Source organism: Eleutherodactylus coqui, chromosome 3, assembly GCF_035609145.1.
Source record: "Eleutherodactylus coqui strain aEleCoq1 chromosome 3, aEleCoq1.hap1, whole genome shotgun sequence".
NCBI classification, from domain to species: domain Eukaryota; kingdom Metazoa; phylum Chordata; class Amphibia; order Anura; family Eleutherodactylidae; genus Eleutherodactylus; species Eleutherodactylus coqui.
The window spans coordinates 120,077,379-120,100,298 of record NC_089839.1 but is presented as its reverse complement, the minus strand read 5'-3'; the positions used below and the strand labels follow the sequence as shown (position 1 = coordinate 120,100,298).

General features: G+C 41.0%; 1 protein-coding gene across 1 annotated transcript in view; it reads left to right on the top strand.

Moving 5' to 3' along the window:
• NUP133 (nucleoporin 133) overlaps positions 1-22,920 on the top strand; it is a 57,039-nt gene that overhangs the window by 1,839 nt on the left and 32,280 nt on the right. The window contains exons 2-7 of the mRNA XM_066596024.1: positions 2,334-2,558; positions 9,508-9,630; positions 11,110-11,206; positions 11,326-11,568; positions 12,088-12,221; positions 19,546-19,704. Of these exons, the coding sequence (XP_066452121.1) occupies positions 2,334-2,558; positions 9,508-9,630; positions 11,110-11,206; positions 11,326-11,568; positions 12,088-12,221; positions 19,546-19,704 (981 nt within the window). The remainder of the gene's footprint in view (positions 1-2,333; positions 2,559-9,507; positions 9,631-11,109; positions 11,207-11,325; positions 11,569-12,087; positions 12,222-19,545; positions 19,705-22,920) is intronic.

The window sequence follows — 22,920 nt, the reverse complement described above, 5'->3', positions numbered from 1 at the left end:
TTGTAGGTTCAAATCTGACCAAGAGTGACCACTCTATGGAGCTTTTCAAAGTTGATGTTGCCTGTGGTGAGATTTGAACCTAGGACCTCAAAATTACAAGGCAACAGTGCTAACCACGTTCATTGAAGAACCACTCCATATGTAAGCAGAAAGCTTTACAAATACTCTCCATTTCATTTCTGTTTTCTTATTTCCAGTTTTAATAAAATTGTATTATTTGAAATAATTCTAGTGTGAATGGAGCCAGACTGAATTATTTATTCCAGCTAACTGAACACATTCAGTTCTTTTTTTGGAAACCCATTTAAATCAAGGAGAAAAAAAATAGTTTGTTTTACTTCCGTTTCTTTGCTCCAAAAACAAAACTGAGAGACAAAAATCCAAACTGACATAAAAGAAAGTATGAACAAGCTCTTAACCGCAGAAATATTTTTGTGTGCAGTTTGGCTTTTAAGGAATACAGTGGTCTCATAGTTATAAGTCTAATGTATTCATGAGTGGAGAAACTGTACTTCTCCCATGCGAAATGAAGGGGGTAAAAAAAAAATTTCCGCAAAAATAAACCCTCATACAGCTGTGTCAACAGAGAGAAATAAATTTCAAAAGGTTATGCAAAATTGCAGAGGATCAAGCAAAAAAAAAAAAATGCATCCTTAAGGCTGCTCTCATACAGGCGTTTGTAAATGCAGGCCGGCAAGCTGATGACGTCACCATTTTTCTTCCCCTCCTAGTGGGATGATAAGCAGCGTTAAAAACACTGTACACAGCGGTTTTCATGCACCCCAATTATTACAATGGGTGATGCAGGGCGTCGGAAACGCGCTAAACACCTGAAAATAGAACATATAGCATCTGTTTTAGCATGCATTTTAAATGCTGAGCTAAAATGCTTGTCTGAGAAGCTCCATTGAAATGAATGGAGGCTTAGCCCAGCGTTTTTAGCAGATGTTAAAAACACCCACTAAACGCTATGCAAAAAAAAAGCCTGTGCGAGAAGGGCCTAAGTGGTTTCAGAAGTGCAGACTTTGAAAAAATGACATAGGAAAATTGCTCTATGCCTTTTTAAAAAGCCACTTCGGTGACCTTTTTAGATTTTTTTTTTAGTCATTCCTTATGTAGCTATTCCTCAGTATACATGTGAAGTAGTGTAACCTTGTTTTTGTGCCAGTTCACACGTGTATATGTGCAACGCATAATTCGTAGTGAATAGAATGCATTGATTGCAATGCGTTTGTTCGCATATATATATTTATTTTAATGCAATGTTAGGTTGTGCAGAACAAAAAAGCAGCATGTCCTATTTTTCTGCATTTTACGCACCGCAATAGGTCTTTAAAGTGAAAGGGCTAGTGCAAATATGCAGTGAATAGGCAATAAAGCTGCGAATTTTTGCAGCAAATGAATGGGCTATAGTGGGGTTTTTTTTGTTCTTTTTTACACGTTTAAATACCCCAATATATTTACGCACACAAAAACATGCAGGAATGGCCAAAACGCACAGGCAATTGAGATTTTTAGTTGCGTAAATATGCTACCGAAACCCACATAAGTCAGTATGAATGAGCCCTTTACTTTTTTTTTTTTTCTGTCTGAATCTCCCCCAGCTTTTTTTCTCCTCAGATGGTCATGTGATCTCAGTTCTGACCAGCTCAGATCTACATGGGCGTAGTAGATTTATTTTGCAGTAAATATTTCTGTCTGTGTGATGCTGTTACATGGATCTACCACAAAAACCGCTTGGAGGGGGACACAGACACTGCTGTCACAGTAACTGATAATGATGACACAGCTCCTGTCACACAGTTATAATAGAGTAGATCGCTACTGATCCTTCTGACTGTATACTTATTTAGCTTATTTTCATAACTATAGAAGGCAATGGGGATTAAATTGCCCCACCCACACCCCCTGCAGGTAAAAATAGTATAGCCTAAACTAATGCTTGGCTGTGCATCATGGAATTGATTAAAAGTGAAATTAAAAACTCTTACCATCAAGATGGTGTCTGAATAAGCATCAGACAAGGGGCTGCACTGCATGGAAGTGACTGGAACACACAGTGGACTGAAGCCTGATTCTCGCAAATCACAATGCACTTGCAGTGAGCATCGCAATTTTATGCAATTAAACGCAGACTGATATCTCGCTCGTGTTAATGCACCCTAAGCCTTATTTGTTACATCATCCATCTCCCTTTGGCTTCTGCCACCTATTTTGACAGTAAACATTGGTACTAAATATTTTATCAATACAACTATCAATACTGAATTGTTGGAAAATGTCCTAAAGTCTTTTTCCTTACTAGTTTACTTTTTTTTTTGTTTTAAACTCAGGTTGCATTATTCGATCGTTTAAGCACTTGTCCAGTAAGAGGATCTACCATGGCAACTCGTCTTTTGCTTTGTGAACATGCAGAGAAATTATGCGCTGCAGTAGTTGTAAAGAACCACCACACTAGGCTACCGGCCATGGTTAATGCTGCTATACAGCTTGCATTGAACAAGAGGATGTGCTCAGTACCCCACAGTCTTACTGCTGCTGATGTGTTCTTCAGAGAGGTATGTTTAACAACCTTCCAAATCTCATCATTAAACAGATTTTCTTTTCATTAAAGAATACCTCTCGTGATTTTTGGATACCAGCTGAACATTTCTGTATATACTGAAGCTGTCATTGACCTGTTCGACAAGAAAATATCTTTTCTATGTTTTGGTGTTTGTGGGAGTCTCCTAGTTAAAGGAGATGTCCCGCGCCGAAACGGGTTTTTTTTTTTTTAAACCCCCCCCCCGTTCGGCGCGAGACAACCCCGATGCAGGGGTTAAAAAAACCACCCGCACAGCGCTTACCTGAATCCCGGCGGTCCGGTGACTTCAATACTTACCGCTGAAGATGGCCGCCGGGATCTTCTATCTTCGTGGACCGCAGCTCTTCTGTGCGGTCCACTGCCGATTCCAGCCTCCTGATTGGCTGGAATCGGCACGTGACGGGGCGGAGCTACACGGAGCTACACGGAGCCCCATAGAGAACAGCAGAAGACCCGGACTGCGCAAGCGCGGCTAATTTGGCCATCGGAGGCCAAAAATTAGTCGGCACCATGGAGACGAGGACGCTAGCAACGGAGCAGGTAAGTAAAAAACTTTTTATAACTTCTGTATGGCTCATAATTAATGCACAATGTATATTACAAAGTGCATTAATATGGCCATACAGAAGTGTATAGACCCACTTGCTGCCTCGGGACATCTCCTTTAATAATATTATTAATCTTTATTTATATAACGCCAACTTATTCCGCAGAGCTTTTGAGGCACATGGGGAACACTAGCAACACGAAAATTACAGAAATTAAAAAAATGTTACATGTGGTATTCAAGACAAAAGGGATGGGGGTTATACAGAAGGTACAAGGACAAGCGGTAGAGCAAGGGGTAACACAGTAATGCGAAGATAACTTGACCTACAGCGTTTTGGGACACAAACGAGGTGGGGATAGTGCAGGAGGGGTGGGACAGGATAGGCAAAAGTGGAAAGCCGTAGGGAGGGGCAGGGGGCATATTGTGCGGATGGGGGACTAGATCAGGTGGTTTGGTATGACTCTATGAAGAGGTGCATTTTTAAGGCGTGTCTGAAGTTCCGTGCATTGGAGATTGTCCGGATGTTTTGGGGTAGAGTGTTCCAGAGGATCAGTACTGCTTTAGAGAAGTCCTGGAGGTGAGCAAGGTGAGTTCCTTACAACAAATAACTTCAAAGTTAAAAGGGTGAGTGCCACCAGTATAGCCATCTGTGCAGAAAGTCTCTCCCCCCACCCCCCCTTTTAAAGAAAATTGTCGCCACGATTTTACTACCAATACCGCTGTACTATGTGTATTAACCCCTCAAGGACATGGTCCTTTTCTTTCCCATTTTCGTCTCCCCCACCACCACCACCACCACCTTTTTTTTATTTTTTTTATTGTAACTCTTTTATTTATCCATCTACATATATGTCTGAGGGCTTGTTTTTTGCAGGACAAGTTCTATTTTTCTATCGTACTATTTAATGTGAGCTTTTAATCCTTTTTATAGCATTTTTTTCCTGGAGACAGGACCAAAAAACCGCATTTCTGGCGTTCTTTATTTTATTTTTTTACCTGGATGATTTTCATCACGCGGGGTAAATAATGGGTTACTTTGATAAATCTGACTTTTATGGACTCAGCGATGCCAAATATGTATTTTTGTTTTAGGTTCTTTTATTATACATATGTCAAAATTTCTTAATTTCTCCATATGGCAATCCAACTGCATCAGGTGATTTGCCTTGTCAAACTAGTCAGGGGCTCTATTACCAAGGCAAACATAAGAGGGGACAGGAGACGGTCCGCATTGTTCCCCTCCCTAACACCATCCCTCACAAAATATGACCATTTACCCCTCACTCTTGGTCATGGCATTAAATAGAGCAGTTTAACCCATGCCACAAATTTCTCACTGAAACCCACCCTATGAAGAACAGCGCACAAATAATTCTACTCAACACTATCAAAAGCTCTGGCAGGGTAGATTGGAAAAACAGCCCTGATCCCACAAACTGGATGATTCACCTGAAGATTCAGGTATAACCTACTTAAATTAATAGCATTTGACTTATTTGGCTTAAAGCCTGATTGATCCATATACAGATAGTCCCCGACTTGCGAACATTCGAGTTACGAATTTCGCTAGATACGAACTATCTGTACAGCACAGTATGATGTAATGCTATGGCATTACATCATACTGTGCAGGGACCGGAGAGGCTTCTATCAAGCCTGATAGAAGCCTGTCCGGTCACATCGCGGTTGCTGGGCAGCCGGGGGCCTTCTGAAAGGCCCCAGGGCTGTCTATGCAGAGCGCCTAGCAAGCCGTGCGCTCGATAGGCACTCTGCATAGGCAGCCCTGGGGCCTTTCAGGAGGTCCCCGGCTGCCTAGCAACCACACAGCGTCCCGCGATCTCATCGTGGGACGCTGTACGGGCCCCCTGAACGTCGGGTGCCGGCTGTTTCTTACAGCAGGCACCCGGCGGCAGCAGTTCCGACGAGCCGCGCCGCTCGTCAGAACTGTTAACACTTTAAATACCGCTGTCAGAGCGGTATTTAAAGTGTTAGCAGTTCTGAAAAGCGGCGTGGCTCGTCGGAACTGCTGCCACCGGGTGCCCGCTGTAAGAAACAGCCGGCACCCGACGTTGTATGGAGCGGGATCCACCCGCGATCCCCTCCATACTACCATTTGTTCGACTTGCGAACGGGCTCCCGGAACGGAACCTGTTCGCAAGTCGGGGAGCATCTGTATATTAAATAGGTCATGAATAGATTCTATTCACAAGTACCTTCACTAAGATTTTATCATCAGTCGTAAGCAGAAATATTGGACAATAGGAATCAGGAACAGAGACATCCTTTCCCAGTTTAGGAATTAAGACAATCAAAAAAAAATCTCTCATTGATGGATGAAGTATGCCTTTATGCAGTGATTCATTAAACACCATCGATAAATGTTGCAGAAGAATATCCTGCTAGCGCCTAAAAAACATTTATTTGGAAAACCATTCAACCCAGGCATCTTTTCAATATGAAGTGCTGCTACTGCATCCCTAAACTCATTCAGTATCTAAGGAGCCTCTAATATCACTGTCTGATCATCAGACAAGATTAGCAATTGTACCCGAGCCAAATATTTATAAAGATCTTCACAATTCACACTTAAATTGACAGCATACAGATTTTTAAAATGGAGAAAAAATGTCTCCTATATTTCATCCTCCTTTTTAACCAAAGAATTATCAGGCCTTCTCAATGCTGCAACATAAGATGATGATTCCAGTGCCTTAATTACAGAAGCAAAAAAACGACAACCTGCTTCCCCTTCTTTAAGGATTTTCCACTTCTTTAAAAGACGCTTATTTTTTGCAACACCTTTCATTAGAGTTTCTGTTGTCCCAGAATTACCATCAAACAGGTTAAACCCAGAGATTTAACCTCCAAACTATGCCCATACCAAATCCATCACCATTCAAATCAATGATAAAGTAGAGATTGATCAGACACAGTTCATGGTAGATATTCCATATGAATGCAAGGAAGCATAGCTGGAGTACCTATCTGGAGATCCATTCTATGTGAACTAGAGTAACAAGAGTATTGTCGAACCTCTGGGTTTCTCAGCCTCCATATATCACAAACCTAGTCCTATTAATAATCCACAAAAGTAGTTAGGGAAAAGAAACCACTACAGAGCCTTTATTAAATCTGTCCAAACAGGGATCCAGACAATTATTAAAATTGTCCACAGTTAACATAGGATATATATTGCCATCAAAACATATTTCATTTAAGACAAACAAATCTCCCCATAGAATCTATAAAAGATGGCTTACACTTAAAAGAAGAGTTTTCTGAATCGGTACACCTACTCCACATGAATACCTCAAGTACACAGAATAAAAAGAATATGCCAGTACAAAATGGTGAAGCAAGTATACAGAATCTCCCATTTAGTGTGCTTCTAATAGACAAACAATAGTTAAAATTGTTGAATAGATAATGAAACTGCATATATTTTTGTTTTGTTCCCCATGCCCTGCACATTCCACAAAATTATATTAACTTCTTGAACCATGGTAAATGATATTCATGATTTATGTTGTATACACTTAACCCCTTTCCAATCCACTGTCTGACGTTTGAAGACATTCTGATTGAAGGCTGTGCAGCTCCGATGTCGGAAGACGTCCGGCAGGGTATTTTTACTGTATATTGCTGGCCGCTCTGTTGTCGGGGGGCTCTCCAGCATGTCCCATATGACCGTCCTGGCTCTAGCCAGCAGATGGCGCCATAGTATAATGGCAGAAAGAGCCCCCTAGGAAACCTTGAATCCAAAATTGGATTGCAAAGGGTTAATTTAAACTGCCGGCTGCATTGAATGGTAGAGGAGGAGAAAAAAAAAGTGGAGAAAAAAAAAAGCACCACACCAAAATTAGACCCCATACACACATCCATATGCCCTGGGGCTCTAATCAACTAGGCGTAATGATAATAGGCAAAAATAAAATCCCAATTGCACATTAAGGTCACTGATATAAATGAGCAGTACCCAGGAACCTCCCACCTATCTAACAAATAATCTCATTTTGGGAAGTCAAATACTCCACCAATAATCCACTAATAAAAATGATTACTAGTACCGTTATATAAATATTATTACTGTTTATCAATCCAAGACGCGGCATCCCCAGAATGATCAAAGAAAAAAAGTCTCCCCCTGCATGACAACTTTCATTCGTGCCGGATACGAAAATGCAAAAGGCCGCTGTAAACACCGTAAACTTCTCAACATCTTGAAACCGCAACAGGTTTTTTTTTAATATGTCCAATGAATAATCTGGAAAGACAGCTATACGATGACTGTCCATAGTTAACTCTTTCCTTTCTTTTGCTTTCTTTGAAATAATGTCCCGATCTTTTTAATGCAGGAGTTTTATGAAAACTGTTCTTGGCGTGGCACCCGGAGGAGGTAATTTTGTAGGGACTCTATAAGCCCTTTACACAGCAAAGAAAGCTGACAAATTATCTTCCCCGATAGTTGATTTCAGCCATCCCTTAAATGCTTCTTCGGAGGAAATCCTTCCCTTTTTCTGGAACCTACACTAGATGAAAATTATTTCTCAGTCTATTTTCCAGATTATTGGCTTTATTTTACAAAGTACAGATAGACTGCTTACATTTACTAATTGTATCTTGCATAAGAACAGTTTTATCTCCAATTTCATTAATGTGTGTCTGTTTTAGAGAAGTTTTCAGTAAGTTTATGCAAATCATGTCTTATAAATCCAACATCCTCTTTCAGGCCTGAACCTGAGCAGAGAGGGAAGCCAGAATAGTGTTGCTTTTCTCTTAACTAGAAAAACATCACGTAGAATAGGTTCATTTTGTATGTCATTTTGCTTAATAGTATTCACAGAAACAGATGAAGCCTATAAAATGGCCTTGTTTACCCTTTTCAGCAGAGTGAGATAACGTATTAAAAGTCGTATTAGAGGAGGCAAATAAAACTGCAAATGTTTCTTCCCAGGGTTGCAGGGGAAGTTGAGTGAGCAAATTTAGCCAACTTGTTCAACGTATCGTGGCATTTCTCGGCAAAGCAATCAGAATGGTCCAAGCGTTTCATGCATTCGGCACAATCACCACGCTCAATATTCGATATTACTTGTAATGTTGCAATGGCAGTTTCATGGTGCAAAACACTCCCAATAGTGTTCACAGGTGCCTCTGTCTGAGCGCCATCATAATGCACACGTGTACCACCAGCTTCTCTTCGTTGTCTCAATACTGTCAAAAGATAGTCAGGCCTCACTACAGACCAGCTATTACCAATACTCCTCAGCTTCTCCACTTCCCCACAACAGCAACCTTTTTCTTGCATTTCAAGTGGCCATAACTTTGTCGCAATAGGTACACAAGGCCTTTTTTTTCTAGGACACGTGTATGTATTATGATCTTTATTTATATAGCACCAACATATTCCGCAGTGCTTATAAGATGGGAAATAAAACAAGACCACAGTTACATAAAGTAATCAATTGATGGAAACAGAAGGGGTGAGGGTCCTGCTCCAACAAGCTTACATATGACAAATAGTGGGGTGATCAGAAAGTAAAGGGGCTGGAGATGTGCATATATGGTGAGGTGGAGAGTGAGGAATGCTATACACACAGACAATTGTCAGGCCATATAGTGGCAGAATTGGTATGACTGCAGGTGCCAGTTGATAACAGCTAGCAGGAACTGCAGTCGGTAGGACAGGGAGCATTCTATCAGGCAGAGTACAGAGGGATTTGGTTTAGGGGATATAGTATGGCTCCCTGAAGAGGTGAGTTTTTAGAGCACTCCTGAAGTTTAGTATGTCAGGGATTGCCCAGGTATTTTTTTGGTGTTAAAACCATTGGTGTTTTTTTTGTTTTGTTTTGGGTGGAGGGAGTGGTTTATTATAGATTTATATATAGAGCTATATTGATATTATGTGTATGAGATATCTTAGCCGGATGTGGTGCAGTTTATTAAAACAACTCTGCCCTCATGTGTATGTCTTATATAACTACACATTATACCTCACACTCACTCATCGCCATACCATTTACAGGGTGGGCCATAGAAAAGTAGCCCGGTACTTATGAAAGCTCTCTGTAAGAAAATCTCCCTTTATTGCCCATTGCGAACATGGGTTGCATTTCTTATACTGCTGAGGTAGAATTCAAGATGTGATGTGATTGAGTGCTATGGGCAACAAAGATTTTCTTTTAGACAGCTTTCATAAGAATTGTATCAGTCTGGGTATGTATGTGTGTATGGTTTGTGTATATATAGATATATAGAATTGTTTATTTTATAAATTGCTGTCTTGGGATGGTCTTTCTACCAGCTTTTATACTTTTTTTCATTGATCTGTTTAAACAACTAGAAAATACAAGTAAATATCTCTTCTTTAACTTAGGTATCACAGATGGATGTCATCTTTGAATGCCTTATTGACAAAGAGGAGGCTGATTTACAATCTACAAAGGTGGATTCCGTTGAATGGGCTAATATAGTTATTGATATAAACACAATATTAAAGGTACTGCATTATATGTTGCTATAGCAAAGACTGGAAAAACTTAACTTGCTGGGTAAAGTGTTTTTTTTTAAGGAATAGTTCTTATTCACCTGTTGCTGAAAAAATCTGCAGTGTAAATTGACTGCTGGAGATATCAAGAGGGCCACTCGGGCCAAAACATAGTTTTCCATGCCTGCCCCCTCACCTGAACTGCCGATTCCAGTCACTTTTCTGCAGTGTAATCTCCTGTCTGATGCTTATCAGGCAGCATTTTAAGGTTTTACATTAAATGGGTATTCCAGTTCCAACAAGTTATTCCCCATACACTGATTCGGGGATAACTAGCTGATCGGTGGGTGTCTGACCACTGGGACCCCCACTTATCACGAGAATGGGTGCCCTGTCAGTCCACAAATGAAGGAAGTGTAGGTTGGACAGTGCAGGAAGCACAGGTTGGGCAGGCGCACTGCACTCTATTCATTTCAATGAGAGCGCTGAAGATTCCTGGTAGGGAATAACTTGTTGGAACCAGAATACTCCTTTTTAGTTTCACATCTATTTCATGATGCACTAGCTGAGGTTGTACCATTTTTGCCTGCTGGGGGGTGGGTAGTTTAATCATCATTACTTTCTATATTCACCTAAATAAGCTATCGCATACAGTTAGGGGGAGGAGCTGTGATCTCATCTATTATAACTGTGTGACAGCAGCTATGTGATCATCAGTGACTGTGAAAGGAGGTTTTGTTTCCCCCTTAAAACAGTTTCTGTGGTAGGGATCATGTAGTAGCCTCACATAAACAGAGAATTTGACTAGAAAATGAGTACATAGCCCTAAACAGATGACCATCTGAGGACGGGGCTGGCAGATTGAGATAGAAAGAAATAACTAACCAAGGTAACACTAGTTCACTTATATATACTAGGGGGTAGCTACATAATGAATTAATTTACAAAAACAGCGGAGTGGCCCTTTAAGGCCTAATGCACATGACCCTGACTGGCTCCGCAAGCGGAATACCGCAGCGGAGTCTGTCACGGCGCCCCCTCAAAGACCCCATACTTACCTCCAGATTCGCTGTGCGAAGTCCTGCATGACGCTAAAGCGCGCATGCGCAGTACAGCGCATGAGGCGCCGGCAGTGTCATATGCCGCTGTTTTGCACTGCGGAAATCCGGCCGTGGGCATTAGGCCTAAGTCTACATCTTGTCAATTTATGCTGCAGGTTTTCAATGCAGATTTCACCTATTCAAATGAGGTTTAATTAACATAAAATGCAAATGTTAAATGAAGATTTTTATGTAGATTTTTTTGCTGTGGAAGATCTAATTTGAATGAAATTAGCCATAAATAGTTAAAGGAGTAGAAATAGAATCCTAATAAGTAAGACTTAAAAATTAGTCGTCTTATCTTTTATTTAAATATGCATTGTAAGGGCTTCTGAACAATGCTTTAAACAGTATACAAATGTAATTCTCTAACTGTATTTACAAATTCTAGGATATGTTACATGCAGCTTGTCAGTACAGACAAAATAAAGCTTCCCTCTATAAAATTGAACACACAGAAAGAGAACCGGAATACATACCATGGACAGGTATGTGGAAATTATTTTTTATTATTGTTTATTTTTGGGTGTACAATAGCCTCATATTATTTGGGTTTTCAGAAAATTTTATTGGTTTTATAGTACAATACACCTTCTTGTATCTACAGCCTCTAGTGGTATTCGTACAGTGATTATACGTCAGCATACCATAATCCTGAAGAAAGTCTATCCTCAAGCTGATTCCAGACTACGTAGTGAAGTAATCGAGCAGCTGGCAATACTCATGAATTATTTTCTTGATGATTATGTCACTCAGTTAACATCTGTAGATCGACCAGATGATCAAGAGAGATATAGTGTTCTGGAAGCGGAATATGCACAGAAAAGATCCGAGCTCTTATCCCCGCTGCGTAAGTCAAATTTTTATAACTAAACTTTGGATCACAAAATGTCTGGAGCATAAAATACATATTTTATGATCACCTTTATGGAGTGTGCTTTAAACCTGTTGCACAATTATTAGTTATATTTTTGAAGGGACCTGTAAACTACATTTTCTGTAACAATGGTTCCTACAATCAGTGACTCTCCAGCTGTCTGTTTTTTTTGTTGTTTTTTTTGGGGGGGGGGAGCCTAGAGAGTTATAGATGTACAATTTACAATCTGATCCTGTGTTAAAGCCTGTTCCATTGCACATAAGAGCGTATACACTGGAACTAACACAGACCACTGTTCACTTTTTAATGTATGTCCTAATGAGACTAGGCTTTATCCAGTGGGTTAGCTTACCAGATTCTTCACTTGTATTTTCTGATTATTTAGTAAAAGTCTCACTCCTATAATACGTGTTGTTTTTTTGTTTTGTTTTTTTATGCAAAAGTATTTACCAACACACAACTTGCATTTTGATATAAATATATTTTCTGCAGTAACTCTTGGTCAGTATCAGTGGGCATCCAGTCTTGCAGAGAAATTCTGTGATTTTGATATCCTGGTGCAAATATGTGAAATCACCGACAATCAGAACAGACTTCAACGATATATGACTCAATTTGCTGATCAGGTTTGTGTTGTTTATTCATTAAAGGGGTTAACTGGGTCTTTAGGGTATTACTCCAAATACCAAATGAAATTAAATTAAAACTAACACTACTAATACACTTGCTTGCCTTTTAAAATTCTTCTTTTCCTCACAGTTGTTGTCCTACATTGACAGTGGGCCACAGTGATATTACAGCACCGTATCACTCTGAGCTTGTACAAATCCTTAATATGGGTATTTGCATGAACCCTAGGGCCACTCTCAAAACATGTGCTTTTTACCACACCCACGGCACAATGCTGTGGGCATTTCTGCTCTATTTTGTAGCGTTTTTGTGCTTTTTTAATGCACCTCCTAACCCATCACAATGATGGGGGTGTGTTAAAAAGCTCTGTGAAATGCTTTTGAAAACTGTGGTAGAAATCGCGACAAACTACCACAATCAAAATGGCGCAGTTTTCCGACACAGTGTGAGAGTGGCTTTAGGTGTTAATTACATTGAGTATTTTCTAGCAGAGTAAACATATCCCATCTAGCATTTATTAAGAGTATTTTTAGCCATGCAGTGTGTCATTTTCAGTCATTCAAATTAGTACATAGTGATACATGATTTAAAAACTCACTACTTATGCAGGAAAACTTGTAAAGTGCTTTAGAACTTGTAAAGTGCTTGTTTAACCCCTTAACAACCAGCCCATAGTGTTTTTACGTCCTCCCGAAGTGGGCTTTATTCTCTGAGGACGTAAAAACGTGTCCTGCAGAAAATAATGCCCCTCAGGCTGTGGACGTGACAGCTCCATGCTGTCGGTGTCCGCAGGTAGCCGACAGCATGGAGCTGTCATCCCGGGCTGTTCGGACCCCCCCCCCCCCCCCTGGCATTGCGATCGCAAAAAAAGGTAGCTGGGGAGGCAGGAGATGTCAGATGGATAACGACGATCGCGGAAAAGTGAAAAAAAGTGTAAAAAAAGAAAAGTTTCACCTCCCCTCATGGATCGGATCCATGAGGGGAGGTGAAAATACTCACCTCAGGTCCGCCGATGTCCTCCGGCCGGTGTCGGGACCCCCCGCTGGCTTCTGTGATGTGCCGATGTGGCGTGCATGCGCAGAAGGCCGGCGAGCCCGGCAAATTCAAAATCTCCCTGCACCCGGCTGTCACAGTTAGCCGAGTGCAGGGAGATATGACTGGGGACTGCTGTATGTGGTTTCCAGTCATATGATCACCGTTATCCATCGGATAACGGTGATCATATAAAGTTAAAAAATAAAAAGTTTAAGAAGTTAACGTTTCATCTCCCCTTACGGATCGTATCCGTAAGGGGGGATGAAATTACGTACCCAAGGTCCCGGATTTGTTCCCTGATGGGATGTTGATCCGCGGACCTTACCCCAGCTTCGGCGCATGCGCCCGTCAGCATGATGGCGGACGCATGCACAAAAGTGAAATATTGCCCAAGAAATGTAAAATCTCCCTGCTGCTGGCTACCAAAGGTAGCCAAGAGCCTGGAGATGTCACGGGGAGCCGAGGTCTGCGGTTACTGGTCACGTGATCACCGTTATCCAATGCATAATGGCGATCACCTAAAAGTTCTTTAAAAAGTGGCAGTTTCATCTCCCCTCACCTATGCGATCGGTGGGGGGAGATGAAACATCTTCTCGGAGGCTTCCGCATTTGAATCCAGATGCGATTATCCTCCATGGACCCTTCCGGCTGCTGCGCATGCGCCCGCCGGCAAAATGCCGGACACATTCGCAGGAGCCAGGGGGCCCAGGAAATTTTAAATCTCCTTGCTCCCAGCGACCAAGGGTCGCTGAGTGCTTGGAGCAGTGACCGGCGGCCTCGTTGAGCGGTCCCCGGTCACGAGATAAAGTAGCGATCTAACATTAGGCCGGTCACGCATGACCGGAGAGGAATTATGGGTTCTGCATGCGCTTGATCAGCGGTAATCCACGGATCAATCACATGCATTGGATCACACAATTCCCCCCAATTAGCGGGTCGGAATTACGGAATCCACTCGCAGAAACAGAACACAGCATGCTATATTTTACCGCGGATATCCGCGACCTAGAGCCCATTGTGCTCTATGACGGCGGATATACTCGCAGCCCATGTGCAAATACATTGTGTACGGGCTGCGGGTACCCGGGTCATCTCTAAGCGACGGCGCGGGAAATGCAAACCAAAAAAAAAAGTACTGCGCATGACTGCCTGTGTGAGTAGGCAGTTATGCGCAGTACATTATGCGGCCGTACACAGGGTCACAGCCGGGCTCACAGCTGGGATCCGCTGCGGGCCTCCGCAAGCGGATTCCACCTACGGCCGTGTGAGCCCGGCGTTATTTAGACCGCTACCTGTAATTTACAAGAAGCCCCGGTAACGCTCGCCTTCATGCAGTTCCAGGAGCAGCTTGTTGAGCGCCTTCTCTATGAGACCGCCGCACCGCAGCAAGATTACAAAGCCTCACAGAGGGCCACTTTCTACACCCCATCCCTACCGCTGAGGTCACGAAATACCCCCCAAAATACATGAGAGGAGGGGGGATACCCGGTTTTCTTGCCCCATGTGCCCAACCCAACCAGCCTCCGTAATTACCCGTCTTCGGACATAAAACGCAGTTTATATTATTACCTTTATCTAATATTTAGGGAATGCCAAAAAATGGGGATGGCGGGGGGGAAAGTGGGGGATTATTTTTAGGAAGTCACATTTTTTTCCGTATAAGTGGGCAATGGGGCCTGAAATTTATTCAGTTCTGCCCTGAAATCCAGCGGGCATTCCCTCCATTATGGGCCTAGCCATGTGTCCTGTAAGTAGATTAGGGCCACAAGGGGTATGTTTCTGAACATGGGACAAACGGGGGGATCCATTTTGGGGTGACCGTCTTCATTCCTATGTACACTGTACAAAAAAAAACAGTTTTTAAATTGACAAAATTGACAAAAAAATGAATCGTAATTTTTTCATTTTGCTTTGCTTAGATTCATTCAAATACTGTGGGGTCAAAATACGCAGTACACCCCTAGATGAATTTGTTAAGGGGTCTAGTTTTCAAAATTGGGTCATTTGTGGGGGTTCTCTATCGTCTTGGCTGCTCAATGGTTTTACAATTGGGCAATGGGGACTGGAATTTATTCCGTTGTACCCTGAAATCCAACAGGTGCTCCTTCCATTATAGGCCTAGCTATGTTTCCTTTAAGTAGATTAGGGGCACAATGGGTATGTTTCTGAACACGGGACAAATGGGGGTATCCATTTTGGGGTGAACGTCTTCATTCCTATGTACACTGTACAAAAAAAACCTGTTTTTAAATTGACAAAAAAAATCAAAATCGTAATTTTTTTCCTTCGGCTTGGCTTAGATTCATTCAAAAACCGTGAAGTCAAAAAAGTCATTGTACCCCTAGATAAAGTTGTTAAGGGGTCCACTTTTCACAATGGGGTCACTTGTGGGCGTTCTCCATCGTTTTGGTCACTCAATGGCTCTACAAGTGTGCAAAAGGGCCTAAATCTCCTTCAAGCAAAATTTCTGTTCCGAAAGCCACCGGTTGCTCCTTTCATTTTGGGCCCCATTGTGCATCCAGACGTAAGATTAGGGCCACAATGGCTATGTTTCTGAGCACGGGACAAACAGGGGTATCCATTCTGGGGTGCAAATCCTAATTTTCATGTGTACTATAGAAAAAAAGTCCTGTCTTTAAAATGACATATTTGCAAAAATATGAAATTTTAGTTTTTCTCTTCTAAATTGCATTGACTCCTAAAAAAAAAAACTGTGGAGTTAAAATACTCATGACACCCCTCAGTGAATACCTTAACCCATTCCCGCTGCAAGGTGTAAGTTTACGTCCTGGGAGCGGGGTACTTCCCGCAACAGGGCGTAAACTTACGTCCTGGAGATAGCGCGGGATCACATATGATCCAGCGCTATCCCGCAGCGGGAGCCGGCTGTCAGTCACAGCCGGCGTCTCGCTGCAACAGCGGGGGGACATCGGAGATGCGCCCGCCACTGTTAACCCCTTCCCTGCCGCGATCTAAGTAGATCGCGGCAATCGCGGCTGGGAAAGAGTTCACAGCGGGAGCGCGGCTCCCTCTGTGTCTCCGGCCGGAACTTGCGATGTCATCGCGAGAGCCTGGCCTGTCACCATGGCAACAGGACGCCAGACACTGGCTTCCTGTATTGCCTATGCCTAGGATCGCTGTATGAGCGATAAGGCATGGGAGAGCAGTAGCTCTGCCATGCCTTATGACAGCGATCATCAGGGCAGTGGTTAAAGTCCCTCAGAGGGACACAAACGGTGTAAAAAAAAGAAAGATTTAAAAAATGAATTAAAAAAATGTAAAAAAAAAGAGTAAAAAAAAAACATTTTTTATGCTTTTTCTCAGATTAGCATAAAAAAAGGTAAAAAAAAAATAAAACCCCACATATTTGGTATTGTCGCGTCCGTAACGATGTGTACAATAAGTTGCACATGCTTTTGACTGTGCACGGAAAAAACGCTAAAAAAAAGCTAAAAAACTGAGGCAAAATGCTCATTTTTAGCATTTTGCCTCACTAAAAACGCAATAAAAGTGATCAAAAAAGCCGTATGTACGCCAAAATGGTACCAATAAAATCTACAGCTCGTCTCGCAAAAAATAAGCCCTCATAGAGCTCTGTACATCAAAAAATAAAAAAGTTACATGACTTTGAATGCAGCAATTTAGAATAGAAAAAAGATTTCCAAAAAAAAGGGTTTTTATTGCAGAAAAGTGGGAAAACCTAAAAAAAATGTTAAAATTTTGGTATCGTTGTAACCGTACCGGTCTGCAGAAAAAATGGAAAGTCTCATTTATGCTGCATGATTAACGGTGTAAAAAAAAAAAAATCTATGGCAGAATTGATGCGTTTTCTCTCTCTATCATTAAAAAAAACATTTTACAATATAGTCTATGTACCCAAAATTGGCATCGATAAAAACTACAGTTCGCCACGCAAAAAACAAGCCCTCATACGGCCGCGTCGACGGAAAAATAAAAGTGTTATGGCTTTTGATAAACGGAGAAGAAAATCCGCCAAAAATTGTTGCGTCCTTAAGCCCAAAATAGGCCATGTCATGAAGGGGTTAAAGGGTGTAGTTTTTAAAATGGGGTCACTTGTGGGGGTATCTATCATTTTGACTCCTATGAGCCTTTCCAATCTTGGTTTGGTGTAGGAAAACAAAGTGTTCCTCAAAATGCTGAAAAGTAATGTTAAATTTGTACGTCTCCTAAATGGTTAAAAAAAATGAGTTTTTCCAATGTGTGCCAAAAATAAAGTAAACGGATGGAAATATATATCTTAACAAAAATTTCTATATTATGTTTGCACATATTTGAGATATTGCAGTTGGAAATGTGAAAAAATGATGATTTTTTCAAAATTTTCCCAATTTTGGCGCTTTTAATAAATAAACACAAATTCTATCGGTCTTTTTTTTCCGCCTAGATGAAGTACAACATGTGGCGAAAAAACAATGTCAGAATCGCTTGGATATGCAAAACCTTTCTTGTGTTTTTCCATGCTAAAGTGACACGTGTCAGATTAGCAAAATTTGGCCTGGTCATTAAGGCGCAAACAGGCTTGGTCACTAAGGGGTTAATAATCTATGGATAAATAAGGCGTTATGATAAGTATCTTATTTTATATCCTATCTATCTATGCAATAGCCCTCACTGATTGACTAGCCACTAATTTATGTCGTATAAATATGAAATTTGGCACGACCATTCTTATAGGAAAAGTAAAGGGGTCACAACTTGGTTATTTTATTCTAAGTGTGAAAAACTGAGAATCTGCGGTATGAGAGTTTCTTTTCTCAGAAACCATAAAACCTATGAAAATTATTTATATACTGAGGCGAATCTACCTTACCTCTTTGTGTATATATGGAGGAAAATATAACTGACCTCTATGTATAAGGAGAATCTACCTCACCTTTATGTGTATATACCTCAACTCTGTGCATATAATAAGGTTAATCTACTTTACCTCTATGTGCATATACTGAGGATGATCTAGAATCATAGAATGGTAGGGTTGGAAAGGACCTCCAGGGTCATCTGGGTCAACCAGATGTTTGTCCAGCTTCTGTTTGAAGACTTCCATTAAAGGAGAACTCACCACCTCCCGTGGTAACCTGTTCCACTCATTGATCACCCTCACTGTCAGAACGTTTTTTCTAATATCTAATCTGTCTCCCCTCCCTTTCAGTTTCATATTGAACGCAGTATTCCAGATGAGGTCTGACTAAGAAAGAGTGGAGGGGGATATATACTGAGGGGAATCTACCTCACCTGTGTGCATATACTGAAAGGCTGTAAAGTACATAAGGAAGCAGCCATGTACTGCAGGGATGGAGCATGCCTTTAAAGGTTAAGAAGGGGCTGCAACCTCCAGTCTAGGGTAAAAAGGGGTGTTCTCTTTAAGGGTAAAATGTGAGGAGAGTGTGAAGGGTGGCAAATTCTGTAGAGGGACATGGGTACATTCTGTCTGAGCAGAATCTAACACTCCTATGTGTGTATACATATTTTATTACTCAGTTGCTCTGAAGCAACCACAACCTAATAAAATTTTCTGTGCGAACAGGTAAACACCTGCACCAAATTAACTCGTCCGAAGCCGGCTAGATCAGCTTGTGTGTGTGTGTTTATAATTTTAAAAAGGTAACTTCAAAAATATATTTTTGGGACCCAATATTTAGGTTTTCAAAGCAGTGTGAGGGCTTGTTTTGTATGGGTTGAGTGGATCTTTTCATTGGTGCTGTTTTGTTGTGCATATGAGTCTGATTGCTTCTTATTCCATTTTTTTATATACTCTGCCATGTTTCTGTATTGAAATGTATTATTGTCAGCTTTCTTTAGCAAGATGGCAGTCCTATGTGCGATTATGGGTCCTTGACTGCCATAGTAACCCATTGGTACCTTGCGATAATGTCTTGGGGTGGGGCAGTGGGCTGATAAAGACCCTCTGTCAATGCTAATAGTTTAAACTGCCAGGATCAGAATTATCATAGATCCTGGCTGGTTTTGATAGGAGCAGGGCTGTGTAATGCAGTTTCAATCCTGCTTCTGATCTCATGAGTGCACCAATAGCACATATGAGATTACCATGTTGAAAATGTATGCCACAAATCAGCAAAATGTGACATTTTTGGCACTAATTGGGCACCGATTAATGCTTGGGTTTTGAGCAGCTGGACCAATAGCGATCAGCTTGTTGATCTCATTACTTATTTTGTGTTCTATGTTTCACCAAACTGTAAATGCTGCAGAATGTTATATAGATAAAGATGTTGGTAAAATTCCATTTTGTCTTTTAAATTTCAGAATTTTTCAGATTTCTTATTTCGCTGGTATTTGGAAAAAGGAAAACGTGGAAAGCTTTTATCACAACCAGTTTCTCAGCATGAACAGCTGACTTCTTTCTTACAAGCTCATGAACATCTTAGCTGGTTACATGAAATCAATAGCCAAGATTTTAAAAAGGTAATCATGGTGAATTTTGCACACTGCATTTGGAAAGTTTTCAGACCCTTGTACATTTTTTAAATTTGGTTATGTTGTGGCCTTGTGGAAATTAAAAAAAGAATTCAAGTTTTTCCCCATCATCCTGCATTCAATACCGCATAATGGCAAAGTGAAATAGAATGTTAGTTAGAATTTATTTTAAAATAGATACACGCACGTATTCAGATCCTTGGCACCTCTTCCATGAGGCGGATGTTTGATGGAGTGGGATGGGTGGATCTATGGCGCTTAAAAAATCCAGATGCCTGCAAATACACTTGTCATTCCCCTGAATTTATTACATGTTTGGTTCTCCGACACTTGCCCTTTACTTAATCTCAATAGTTCATGGTGCTAGGGGCGTGTCTGACTATAATCCACTCCTCCCTAGTCTACAATTCCCAGGACAGTATTTCAGTATTTCACCCGGACCTGGAAACGTAACCCCTTTTGGTTAAAGCTGATAGGCTCAAATGATCGTATACTGGACCAAATATATATGTTTTTCCAAATCCATAAAAGGGACACGAGGAATGCCTTAAAATGAGATACATTAAAAGCCTACCTTAGGGGTTGTTTCACGTCAACAATATCCTATATAAAAAGATCCATCTCTCAAGCTGATATTCAGTTGGAGGAACAGGCGGCTGGGGCTGAAGAACAATATATAACAAACCCAACAGAAACTAACAAAACAAGCTGTCTGGGACTGACCCGTCTTTCTAAACATCAGTTGCATGTCAAAACTAAGCAGAAACTTTTCTTCACAAGGCAATATTTTTTTGAAATGGGCAATCAATCCAGTCATTTCTTGGCAAGCTTGATTAAACATGATGGACAAACTAATTTTGTCCTTAAAATCAAAACTACCGATGGACAGATCCTCACAGAGGCTCAAGCTATTACGAATAGGTTTAAAGAATATTATGCTAATCTATATACTTCAACAAGCGACAAGTTATTGTTAGATAATCTGTCTTACTTAGAAGATCTTACATTCCCGTCCATTATCAAGCTGTCACGGATATGGTGTTAAATAAGTCCCCCGGACCAGATGGCCTTTCCCTGGAAGTATATTGTAAATATATGGAACAACTTTCCCCAGTACTGTATGACACTTTAAAACAAGCTTATCAGGGGGACTCCCTCGCATCATCTTTTTACGAAGCATCAATAATAGTGCTGTTCAAAACCCGGCAAAGAACCCAATAACTGTGACTCATATAGACCGATATCATTGCTTAATGTTGATTATAAAATATTGACCAAAATATTGGCAGCTAGGCTTAACCAAGCAATCCTTTCTATAATTCATGCAGATCAGACAGGGTTTATGCCTGGGAAATCAACCACGATAAATATACGAAGAGTCCAAACAATCGTACAGCTGGGTAGACTACATAATATGCCCTGGGCAATAGCATCTTTGCATACAAAAAAAGCATTTGATTCCTTGGAATGGAATTTTCTGGAGGTGTGTCTAATCCGTTTTGGTTTTAGACCTCAATTCCTGGGGTGGATCAAACTGTTATATAGTTCCCCAACAGCTAATGTCATAGTAAATGGCGTGCTGTCGGTAAATTTTCCACTATCACGGGGAAGAACGTCAGTGATGTCCACTCTCTCCTGCTCTTTTTGCAATAGCAATCGAGGTATTGGCCCTCCGTTTCCGTAATACCCCTGCTATAACAGGTGTGAACTGAAAGGGTAGAGAAAGCATAGTCTGCTTATATGCAGACGATATGGTACTTTTTTTTCTCCGTAACCCAGAACATTCATTTTCCCAAGCCCTTAAGGTAATAAACCTTTTTTCTCAACACTCTGGACTCTATAAAAACTGGTCTAAATCTGCAATAATGTATACGACCCAAAATCCGCTCGTAAATCCTTGTATGACTGACTGCGGTCTTAGGAGGTATCCAAAGTAAAATGTTTAGGAATTAATATAGTACAAGATTATGAAGATGCTATAACCGAAACTATAAACCCATTACAAAACCTCATAAAGGATAAACTTAAGACCTGGTCAAGATTACCTCTTTCCGTAGCTGGCCGTATAAACCTTAAGATGGTAATTCAACCCAAATATTTATATTCACTACAACCTATGGCTGTTAAAGTCCCAGAGAGCTTCTTCCAAACTTTAAATTCTCTGCTTATTAGATTTATATGGGGCCCATCTTGGTCCAAACTTAAACTCACTACCCTACAAAGGCCCAAGAGCAAAGCTGGAATGACATTATCAGATTTTAAATTGTACTATCTGGCAGGATAGCTGCGTTATCCTCAATATTGGTTCAATGGGGAAGTGATGCCAATAACAGATCATTATCTAGCTGACTAGGTGGAGGGACGGAGTTTAATTGGATATGTGGAACATCCAGAGTTTACTAAACCATCTAGATTGATTCCCATACACAAAGTAGTCCTGTCCATGCGGCGCTCAGCTAAACGCATCCAACAATTCAGATGCAATGACCGATACTTTTATGAAATAATCCTACACTACCCTCATTAAAATCATTACAGGATGTAGAATCCTGGGCTACACTGGGGGGTACGTACATTGGGAGATGTGTGCAAGAGTCATACACTGTTGTCTTATATGCAATTACGTGAGCGTTTACAAGCACCTGAACTCCAGCTCCTTAGGTACTTTCAGTTGAGACACACATTGAATGCCCAGTTTCCACCCAAATCTTCAGACACCCCACAATAGGTATTTTAAAACCACAGGGACCTAGGGGACTTATAGCTGCACTTTACACACATCAATTGTCGTCCAGGATGGACCATAACCCACTCTCTATTTATGACAAATGGAAAATAAACATTCCCACATTAACATCAGAACACTGGGTGGAAGCAATGGAATCGCATTTGCAAGTGTCACTGGCAATTAATAGCAAACTCATACAACTAGATATAATACATGAAGCATATCTTACACCAGTCCAACTGTACAAGATGGGTAGAATTGATACACCAGCTTGTCATAGATGTTATCAGAAGGATGCCGATTTTGGCATTTGGTTTGGGACTGCCCCCATGTCAGAGATTTTTAGAATGAAATCTTTACCTTTTCTGTCCATTCTCCTACCAGTCCCCCTAGCTCTGGACCCTAAGGTGGTGCTATTTGGATTGATGGATGAGGAGGCATGGGCCCATCATGACAAAATATTTATTAGAGAGGTA